Below are 11,748 nucleotides of genomic sequence, written 5' to 3' on the forward strand. Positions count from 1 at the left end.
AGGATGACGAGGGAGGATCCTCGGTGGAGTATTGTGTTGGTGAGTAGTGGACTCGTGTGCGAAAACTATTTTACTAGTGGAGTTCTGTAGGATAGCTTAGCCAATAGTCAAAGCTGGCTTGCTGCAATAACCCCACCACCTTCTTGAGAATAAGCATGTATAGTAGGTTCTGTTGTAAGACTTGCTGAGTACCCTTGTACTCATGTTTGCTTAATTACTGTTTTCAGACGATAACACCGCCCCCTCCGATGGGTTCTACGTAGACCTTGACGTCGACGAGTGACTAGCCACCTAGGTGGTGATCCTGGCCATGGAGGGGCCTATGTAGATAGACAGGCTTCGAGAAGCCTTCTTTCTTTCTAGTGTCTGTACTCAGACTAGTTGCTTCCGCATGTGCTTGTATGATAGTATGACTTGAGTGTCGGGTCATGTGACCCCTATCTGTATGAACATGTTATGTATGGCTCTCTGGAGCCTTTAAATAAAGTACTTGAGTTGTAGAGTTTTGTTGTGATGCCATGTTGTATGTACTCATATCGGGCATATTGTGTGTATGATTGAAATGCTTGGTATGGATGGGATCCGACAACCTAGTTGTTTATCCTTGGCAGCCTTTCTTATGGGGAAATGTAGTCTAGTGTTCCTCGAGCCATAGTAGTCCGCTACAGCCCGGTTCACCGGAGTCCTGCTAGCCCAGCACTACTGTTCAGGACACTTGACTGGTCGGCATGTGTTTCACTTCGTTCCTATGTCTGTCCCTTCGGGGAAATGTCACGCGGTGACTTCCGGAGTCCTGCCTAGCCTGCTACAGCCCGGGTTCCCCGGAGTCCTGTTAGCTCAGTGCTACAGCCCGGAATCACTCGCTGATGACCGACATGCTCGCTGTGATTCATGTATGCCTGTCTCCATAGGTCTGTGCCACTTTGGGTTCACGACTAGCCATGTCGGCTCGGGTTCTCTGTCATATGGATGCTAGCGACACTATCATATAAGTGAGCCAAAAGGCGCAAACGGTCCCGGGCCATGGTAAGGCGACACCCGTGGGATACCGTGCGTGAGGCCGCAAAGTGATATGAGGTGTTACCGGCTAGATCGATGTGGCTTGGAATCGGGGTCCTGACACATAAGAAGTCAACTTAGTCGTAGATGTAAATTTCATATCTTGTAATGATTCGATCATGGTTGCATTTGTTTTGTACTTTGCTTAATAATCAAAGAATGGTTGTGTGCATCACAACAATGCAAATGCTTAGGGTTTAAACCTCCTTCTCGAAAGGCAACGCAAAAGGGCATTGTGTCAAACAGATCATGTGCATGATGGGGGCCATTGGTCTCATCGTCATTGGCGGTCGGGTTGGGCAGTGGTGTCGCGACCTTCTTCCTCGTCACTGCTTCTTCCATCACGTTGGCCGACGGCGACACCTCTTCTTCTTGTCCGGCGATGATGGGGGCAAATCAACCGTGGGGAAGGGGCGATGGTGTTGGATGCGGTGTTGGGCTGCACCACATTGTTGCCCAACCGACACAGTTGTGTTGTGCTAGGTGTTCCTAGCATTGCCTGCCGAGGGTTCACATATTGGGAAGGTGGCAGAGGTGGGTAAAGAGGACACGCATATCCATTTACATTGTGAAGGGGGCGGCAGAGGCATCAACGACATCATGCGGCCACTTGGAGGTTGAAAGTTCTTCCGTCAAGCTTTCGGCGTTTAATGAGAAAAATACACGAGTAAGCAAATTTGAGTCGGTTGGGATGCATTTGAGGGGCATTCCTCAAATTTTAGGGGGTTCAAATTTTAGCATAGTTGTGTTGTTAACTTGAAAAAAAATAGTAACAGTTTTTGAAGTTAATTTTGACTAGGCAAGGCAAATATGCGTTATCTCCAAACCAATCAAAATGCATAGATGTTCAAAAAAACTGAATGTGGTTCACTGTTTTAGAGAAGCAAATTCTGCTGCTGACAGTATAGCAAAGAGTTCCCTAAGTTCTAGAGCTTCTGAGTTTTGGGATAGTGATATTCGGGACTTTATTTGTCACCAAATTGTAAACGATCTTGCTATTATTTGAGGAATAAAGTCTCTTGATGTTCAAAATAAATAAATCAAGACGCACGAGAGATGTTCATTCAAAAAATAAATAAATCAAAACGCACGAGAGGAAACTCGCCACTGGTCCACACTCCACGTAAGCCAACGGGAAGATTCTTTTGCCAGGTTTCCCTACCGACACGCCTGCCCCACTGCCTCCACTCAAGTCCACGGCAAATGTGGCCGCCGAACCCGGCCGCGCGCCTCTCCGACTCCAACGGCCGGCCGGCCACCCTGCCTTCGCCTTTTTCAAACTAGCCGTTGATGCTCCGCTCCCTCTTCGTCTCTTCCTCAAACGGTCGGATGATCCCTCCTCCCCCACCCCCATTTAATCCCCCCATCTCCTCCCCAAATCACCACACCTCACTCCCTCTCCTCACTCCTCACTCGCAAGCCTCGCTCCTCTCCCTCCGCTCGCTCTCCTCGCTCGGCCGCAGCGACAAGAAGCATGGGCCTCTCGGTGATCGCTCCGCCGGCCGGCGACTCGGCGTCCCCGGCGCACCGCCGCGCGCGCCGCGCCTTCCTCGTGTCCAACTACATGATCCTCGGCGCGGCGTCCGGGTGCGGCTTCCTCACGCTCTCGCTCCGCCTGGTGCCCTCCGTCGACGGCTTCCTCCTCATCCTGCTCCACGCGCTCACCGTGGCGGCCGCCGTGGCCGGGTGCGCCGTCATCGCGGCGCCCGACCCGCCGCGGGGCCGCGTCTACACCGCCCACATGTCCGCCACCGTCGTCGTGTCCATCCTGCAGGGCGCCGCCGCCGTGCTCGCCTTCTCCCGCACCGCCGAGTTCCTCGCCGACGGGCTCCGGTCCTACGTCCGCGAGGAGGACGGCGCCGTCATCCTGCGCATGATCGGGGGCCTCGGCATCGCCATCTTCTGCCTCGAGTGGGTCGCCCTCGCGCTCGCCTTCGTCCTCAGGTACTACGCCTACGTCGACAGGGAGTGCGGCGGCAACCCCATGCGCCGCAGCGCCAAGGTCGGCGGCGAGGACGGCGCCGGCAACTGGCCGTGGCCGTTCCAGGTCTGATCTGATCCGCCACAAGGATGATGATGCAGCAAGCAATTTATGATGTTGGGGCCTTGGGGGAGGGGTGTCTCAAGACGAGAAGAGCTGAGAACCGATAGTTCTTGGGAGAAAAACTAGTGTTTGGTGATATTACTATTCGTTTATTGGGTTGTATTGTGTGGTGTGGTATATGATTATGTTGTACTGCGGCTGTTGCCACCTCTATAATATTATTTGAAATTCATGTTCAATCGACTCCATTCTTCTCATCTCAATGTTTTATTTTTAGTGCCATATGGAACATATTAGGATTGACGCCAGAAATGTTTCTTGACGCCCCGCTTGGAATCGGTGTATAGCGCTCCGAAACGAGAATCCAATCAGGCCCTGTTTCTGCAAGATCTGACCAAGTTTTGCTGCACGCTTGTGGGATACGCACATTGCATCTCGCTCGGGTAACAAAGTTTCTGCTAACGGTGTGGACCGGCAGTGAGTGATCCACCCACTGTGTTTTGGAACATTTCTGTCGATTTCAATTGCCAGCTTTGCCTGTCGATTTCTGTCGAGTTCGATTGCAAGCAAAAATATCATTTACACGTCTTTTGCCGTGAATTTTTCCTGGTTCTCTCTGCCTTATTCCCAGCATTCAGAATTTATGCGTACCCTTTGCAGAAATTTTTTGGACTGGCAGGAGTTCCAGTTACCTGTGTCATTTAGTAGACGCGATGGGTGCGCCTGCAGTAGGTCACGGATGAAGAAGTCAATAACGTTAAGCCATGTAGCAGCTATTCTGGATATTTGCAAAAATTGAAAACTTATTATGGCAAATTGAGTTGACATTTACAGTTTTAAATTAGTAGTACAAAGAAAAAAAATGAAGTTTTACACAAAAATCAAGTTTTTCGTTTGGAAGATGTGGGCTCCTCCAAAAATCAAGTTTTTCTTTTTATGCAAAACAGAATTTTAACTCCCGTTAGGCAGGGATGGGAAAATAGTGGGTTACGCCCTTACAGCATCTCTTGCAAATCCCCTATAATTTAGCCCCTCAAACGAAAACATTAACTCCTTATATTGAAAGAGATAAACAAAAATGGTTCCTATCCAAACCCCTAAAACTTAACTTCTTATAAAAGTTTCTTCGCTAATTCTTCAAAATTTGGGTTTACATAATATTACCTCCGTCCCAAAATTCTTTTCTTAAATTTGTCTAGATACAAATGTATCTAACAATAAAACGTATATAGATACATCTCTCCATTCCAAAATAAGTGTAGTATAGGGCAAGAATTTTGGAACGGGGGTGTATAGGACAAGAATTTTGAGATGGAGGGAGAACATTTCAAGTATTCAACTACATATTTGCACATGTAATAAAACCATACTTGATAGTGAAGGTTTACACAATTCATGAATATTATAAATTTAAAGTTCACAAATTAAATTATTCAAATTCAAACACACGAAAGGGCTCAAATGAAGTAAAGAGCATGATAGAAGCACAACAATCAAATGCTGCTATGGAGCGCCCACTGATGCTCAACAAGATCACCTTAGAGTTGAGTCTAAAGTTCTTGTCTTTCAATACATCAATATGCTACGAGAAATCTTTGTAACATGTTTGCATCGTGTTCCGGCTCAACAAGATCTCCATCAGAGATGTACCTAAAGTTATCTGTCATGTCTCTCTCATCTTTAATGACCATGTTATGCAAAATGATGCAACATGTCATTATAGCACCTATTGGTTCCAATACTCGGCATGGCAACTAATAATGACAAAACGCTTTTGAAGCACACGAAAGCTCTTTGAGGATCCTTTTTTGCATACTCTTGACGCATTCGCGGAATTGTCTTCACAAATGTAGCCCATGAAGGATAGATCTCATCTGCAAGGTAATGATCCATCTTGTACTCATGCCCAATGAAAACATAGTTGCAAGGAGGAGCATCTCCGGTAATAACCTTTGGAACAATGGTGATCTCACAAACACATTCAAGTCATTATGAGAGCCAAACAAACCAAAGTATGAATGCCAAATCCATAAATCCTCGGATGCAACTGCATCAAAAATGATTGTTGGACCTCCGGGATGCCCATTGTACCGACCTTTCCATCTCGCAGTACAATTCTTTCATGTCCAGTGCATGCAATCAATTGATCCCAACATCCATGGCCATCCTCGTTCTTCACTCAGACCCAAGAGTCTCTCAGTGTCTTTGTCATTTGGTGCTTCCAAGTTCTCCACCCCGTAGATCTCAATCACGACTTATGTGTATCTTCGAACAACCTCCAAGATTGAATCTTCCTCAGTACAGACATAGTCGTCAGTAGCGCCGGTCGAACAACCATATGCAAGTACTCGAACAGCCATGACACACTTCATCAATCGGCTCGCACTTACCTCACGATGAAATCCTTCTCAATTCAGACCATGGATCATGCCTTTCAATAACTTTTGCAATGGTGAGGAAGAGACCTCGGTGCGTCCGAAATTGCCGGCGAAAATACTTCTATGGATAGGTTGCATTGGGTGAAAATTAATCCTTCATAAGCTTCACATGGTCCTCTGCTCTATCTTGACTGAGGTCATGCAGCCGAATTGTGATGCTAGTCTCGGTCGCGACATGTCCTCGTTAACAATCATGACAATGGCCATTTCAAAATCATCTTCTTATTATTCCTCCTCCTTCGATGAAGAGTCGTCAAGTAACATTTCCCTCAACCTATTCGTCTACGCCATGCAATATTCTAGGTTGATTTTGATTGAAAAGGAGCAAAACACAATGAAAAAAAACTAGACAATTCATCAAACACTTTGCAAACGAAGGAGATCAGAACCTCAGCCGACGGCATTGACGCGATGCCGAGGCAATGGGCCATCGGTGAGGCTTTGTGATGGTTTACTGACTTTGTAGGAGGAAGATTCTCCTCAAGCCGTGCTTGGTGGATGCTGTCCAAGCTCACCTCGGCCGAATTGCAGTGATCTTGATTTCGACTGAGAGGTCGGGGCTCCAACGCTACCTAGCTCCTTGGAGGGTGCTCTACAGCATTTTGATCGTCCACCAACCCCGTTTTGGAACAAAGCAAGATCGAAGGTCAGATTTTTCGTCCAAGGGATGACAACAACAATAAGGGTCAATCTCAGTGACCGATGACCAAATCAGAGTGGGGTAGGAGGTCGGCGAAGGTTATGGGATGTCAGTGGGGCGACGACAGAGGCTACGGTGTGTTGATGGGGCGACGGCAGAGGCTATGAGTGGAAGCCAGAGGCAATGTTAGCGTTGATGCGGGAGAGCGGGGAAGAGAGGCCGAAATTATCCTGAGAACCGGCCGCAACTGTTTATATTTGAGGGTCATCCAACATGACGCTTATAATTTTTCAGGAGTTAAACCGGCTCAAAACAAAAAAATTAAGTTGTTCAAGCCTTTCAAGAGATGGATCAACATGTGCAAAAAAGCGTGAATAGAAAGGCGATGACTTCTCTCACAATGCTTCTTCCTGACAACATCATGAACGAGACAATCTCTACTCCTAATGTCTTAGTTGGTAGTCTCTGTTCCAGGTTTATTTTCGTCCCACCTCCCCTGGTTTTTTTCGTCCTCCCTCCCACCTCCCAATTTTGTTGGTTTTTTCGTCGGTTTTTTACTCCCACCTCCCAATTTCGTCCGAATTTTCTTCGTCCCACCTCCCACCACCCCCTCGTATTGGTTCTTTTTCTCTCCACTCTTTCCTTTCAAACCAGTAATTTCCTAACATACAAAAGATCACGAATCTATCTTTCCTTACCCGAATCAATCTCTCCCTACATCAGTGCATTTCTTTATTAAGAAAACTAACACGTAAATCTTAACGCATTGTAGACAAATCCCGTTATGGACCTACTTAATTTATTATGGAATCTGTACGTGGTCGCATTGGTTCTTTTTCTCTTCACTCTTTCCTTGCAAACCAGTAATTTCCTAACATACAAAAGATCACGAATCTATCTTTCCTTACCCAAATCAATCGATCCCTACATCAGTGCATTTCTTTATTAAGAAAACTAACACGTAAATCTTAACGCATTGTAAACAAATCTCGTTATGGACCTAATTAATTTATTATGGAATCTGTACGTGGTCTCATCTCTCCCCTCATGAAAAAATCGCATCCATCTCCGGTTAAAAAGGAAAATAGAACATGAACGATCAATCCCATACCCTGCATCTCAGTAGCAAAAAATCGCCCCCGCCTCTGCTACCGCGCCTCGCCGTGTGCCCGTCTCGACCCATGCCTCGCCTGCATGGCTGGACGCCGCCGTCTCCACCGCCACGTACAAGAAAACAGTAGGAAGAACCATCCATTCAAATCGCACACCCCCACCCTCCTCCGCAATCCCTAGCCCCGCATCACCCTATCGCTTTCTCGCCTCTCTTTCCCCTCGATGTAGATGGTGCCGATTGTTGGAAATATGCCCTAGAGGCAATAATAAAATGGTTATTATTATATTTCCTTGTTCATGATAATTGTCTATTGTTCATTCTATAATTGTGTTATCCGGAAATCGAAATACATGTGTGAATACATAGACCACAACATGTCCCTAGTAAGCCTCTGTTGACTAGCTCATTGATCAATAGATGGTTACGGTTTCCTGGCCATGGGCATTGGATGTCATTGATAATGGGATCACATCATTAGGAGAATGATGTGATGGACAAGACCCAATCCTAAGCATAGCGCAAGATCGGTAGTTCGTCTGCTAAAGCTTTTCTAATGTCAAGTATCTTTTCCTTAGACCATGAGATTGTGCAACTCCCGGATACCGTAGGAATGCTTTGGGTGTGCCAAACGTCACAACGTAACTGGGTGGCTATAAAGGTGCACTACGGGTATCTCCGAAAATATCTGTTGGGTTGGCACGAATCGAGACTGGGATTTGTCACTCCGTATGACGGAGAGGTATCTCTGGGCCCACTCGGTAAGACATCATCGTAATGAGCTCAATGTGACTAAGGGGTTGGTCACGGGATGATGTGTTACGGAAGGAGTAAAGTGACTTGCCGGTAACGAGATTGAACGAGGTATTGGGATACTGACGATCGAATCTCGGGCAAGTAACATACCGATTGACAAAGGGAATTGTATACGAGATTGATTGAATCCTCGACATCGTGGTTCATCCAATGAGATCATCGTGGAACATATGGGAACCGACATGGGTATCTAGATCCCGCTGTTGGTTATTGGATGGAGAGATGTCTCGGTCATGTCTGCATGATTCCCGAACCCGTAGGGTCTACACACTTAAGGTTCGTTGATGCTAAGGTTATAGAGAAAGTTCGTACGTGGTTAATGAATGTTGTTCGGAGTTCCGGATGAGATCCTGGACGTAACGAGGAGTTCTGGAATGATCCAGAGACAAAGATTTATATATGGGAAGTCCTTATTCGGTCGCCGGAAGTGTTCGGGGTTTATCGGTATTGTACCGGGACCACCAAAAGGGTTTTGGGGGTCCACCGGGAGGGTCCACCTGCCCCGGAGGGCCATACGGGCTGAATATGGAGGGGGAACCAGCCCCTAGGTGGGCTGGGCACCAAACCCCCTAGGGCCCATGCGCCTAGGGTTTGGGGGAACCCTAAAGGGGGCGCCCCCTGGCTTGGGGGGCAAGCATTCCCCTCTTGGCCGCCGCCCCCCTCTAGATCCATCTGGAGGGGGCCGGCCCCCCTCTCCCTTGCCCCTATAAATAGAGGGGAGGTGGGAGGGCAGCCGTGATAACCCACAAGTATAGGGGATCGCAACAGCTTTCGAGGGTAGAGTATTCAACCCAAATTTACTGATTGGACACAAGGGGAGCCAAAGAATATTCTCAAGTTGAAAGCACAAGTGCTCCCTGGGTGGTTTTGGTAATTAATGTCAACATATCTCTTGTTGGACTAACACTTTTACCTAGTATGTTTCAGATAAGTTCAACAATGGAGTGGCATGGACTAGAGGATGTGGAACCCCTTCAAGATGCTAAGGACAAAGGATTGGCTCAAGCTTCAAGATCAAGACTCTACATTTTCTATTTTAGTGATCCAAGATCACATTGAGTCTATAGGAAAAGACAATACTATCAAGAGGGGATGAGGTGTTGCTTAATGGCTTGCTTGCTCAAAGTGCTTAGTCATATGCCCCAAAACCCTCAACTACCTTCCCACATCCACATATGACCTAAACCAAAAGTCAAACTCGGCCCCACCGATTCTTTCTATCCGGCGCCACCGAGTTTCATATGTCATAGCCACTGCCACAAACCCTAGCAAATCGGTTTCACCGATAGGGATCTCGGCCTCACCGAGATGGGATTGTAATCTCTCTGTTTCCCTTCGTAACGTTTCGGTCTTACCGAGATGAGCGATCGGTCCCACCGAGATTGCAATGTAAACTCTCTGTTTCCCTTTTGTAACATTTCGGTCTCACCGAGATGAGCGAATCGGTCCCACCGAGTTTACCTGACCAACTCTCTGGTTAGCTTATTACCAAAATCGGTCCCACTGAGTTTGTGTAATCGGTCACACCGAGATTACGTTATGCCCTAACCCTAACCATATCGGTCCTACCGAGTTGCATCTCAGTCCCACCGAAAATCCTAACGGTCACTAGGTTTGCTGAATCGGTCCGACCGAGTTTAACCATTCGGTCCTGTGACGCCCGGATAATCAAGCTACAGTAAACCTTTGCTAATGATGCCACGTCACCACGATTACTGTTGCTAAACTCACATTGGTTCGAAACCGATTCAAATTCAAATTCAAAATAAAGTCAAACAGTTAAAGTTTTCAAAAGTCAAAACTAAAATGTTCTAAATGTAACAAATAATTCATAAGTAATGTTGGTGGAGGAACCACATTTTTATAAAATGTCTAAATGCATTCAAATAACTAAAACTGTAGGTAAAACAAATAAATAAATGTGTTGGTATTTTATAAAATACTAAACTATATTATTTGGGGGTTAAACCTTTTTGTGGCAGAGGTATAATTAGTGTTACTATTTAAGATACAACTTTTATGTTTTATAAAACTAGAATAAAATAAAACAGTAAAAGAAAAGGAACAAAAAAAAAGAAAGACTAGAAATTATAGCCCCCCCCCTCGCTGGGCCTCGGCCCAGATGGCCTCGGGGCCAATCAGGCCGGCCCAGCCGGCCCCTCCTCTCTCTCCTTATCCCCACCCCGTAACCCTAACCCCCCCACTCGCCCCACTCCCTCCCCTGATCCCCCTGGATCGGGATCGATCCCCTCTCTACCCTCGTCTCCCCCAGCGCGCACCCGCACCGCCGCTCGACGCCGTCGCCGGAGATCACCACGCCGGAGCCGCCCCGCCACCTCACCGTCGTCGGTGCCGCCACGCCGTCTCCATCGCCTGCACCTCGACGTCGCCCTGGACCGCCCCGACATCGTCGGTGCCGCCTTACTGGACGACCCCGACCTCGTCGCCGCCGTCCGTCTACCTCAGGCCCTCCCAGAGCACGCGCTTACACAACTACAGGCTCGATGTGAGCCTCTTCCCCTCCCCTCTCCCTCGCGCGACCCCTCCTGCCCGCGCTGCGCGTGCTCGCGCTCGTCGCCGCGGCCCTAGCACCGGCCATCGCCCCGCGCGCTCCTGGCCACCGCGCTGCCCGCGCCCACCGGCGTCGTTCGGCTTCCGCGCCCGTTGTCCCCCTGACACCGCGCACCCGTAGTCACGCGGCTCTGCCGCAACCACCTCTTGCCATCCCTCGCGCGCGCGCTATGCCGCGGCCTTGTCCCCGCACCGCGCCTGGGCCGCGTGCCCCGCTCACGCCCTGGTTGTGCTCCAGCACCACCGCGCGTTGCTCGTCTCCGCCTCTGGCTCCCGCCGCTCCGGCCACTCGCCGTGGCCTCGCCACTTCCACCGGAGGCGGACAGCCCCCGTCTCTGCGGGCGGGCGTCCTGGCGCCCCGCACCTGATCCACCGCCCGCGCCCGTTTGGCCCTATGGGCCACTGCCCAGTGGGGCCCCCCACCCACGCCCCTGTTAAAAAAAAGAACAAAAAAAACATAATAGAAATAATTAATTAATTAATTAATTAGTTAACTTAATTAGATCTGTTAATTAACCTAATCACTTATTAAACTAACTAATCCTGTTTAGTTAACCTAAGTCAATGACAACCGGGACCCACGCGTCAGTTTGACCAAGTCAACTGACTGTTGACTGCTGACATCACCCTGATGTCATGTTGACATCATAGTGGCATTTCCAAATTAATTTTATTCTGTTAATTTCAAAAATGATTTAAAACTTTGAAAATTAATATAAATTAAACCGTAACTCCGATGTAAAAACTTTGTACATGAAAGTTGCTCAGAACAACGAGACGAATCCGAATACGCAGTCCGTTTGTCCGCCACACACCCCTAACCTATCGAACTCGCAACTTTCCCCCTCCGGCTCCTCTGTCCAAAAACACGAAACACCGGGGATCTTTTCCCGGATGTTTCCCCCCTTAACCGGCGCCACCTTATACCGCGTTAGGGCACCCCTAGCACCGTTACTTGTCTTGTCATGCACCGTCATGCTTATGTTTGTATTATATTTATTGTTTCTTCCCCCTCTTCTCTCCGGTAGACTACGAGACCGACGCTGCTGCTGCCCAGTTCGACTACAGA

General features: G+C 48.1%; 1 protein-coding gene across 1 annotated transcript; it reads left to right on the top strand.

The window, feature by feature from the left end:
* The first annotated feature begins 2,427 nt into the window (after positions 1-2,427).
* LOC119355610 lies at positions 2,428-3,346 on the top strand. The gene has a single exon (XM_037622436.1). The coding sequence runs from the start codon at positions 2,534-2,536 to the stop codon at positions 3,110-3,112; it is 579 nt and encodes a 192-aa protein (XP_037478333.1). The 5' UTR covers positions 2,428-2,533; the 3' UTR covers positions 3,113-3,346.
* Positions 3,347-11,748: the final 8,402 nt, after the last annotated feature.

The sequence above is a fragment of the Triticum dicoccoides genome, chromosome 2A (assembly GCF_002162155.2).
Source record: "Triticum dicoccoides isolate Atlit2015 ecotype Zavitan chromosome 2A, WEW_v2.0, whole genome shotgun sequence".
Lineage (NCBI taxonomy): Eukaryota > Viridiplantae > Streptophyta > Magnoliopsida > Poales > Poaceae > Triticum > Triticum dicoccoides.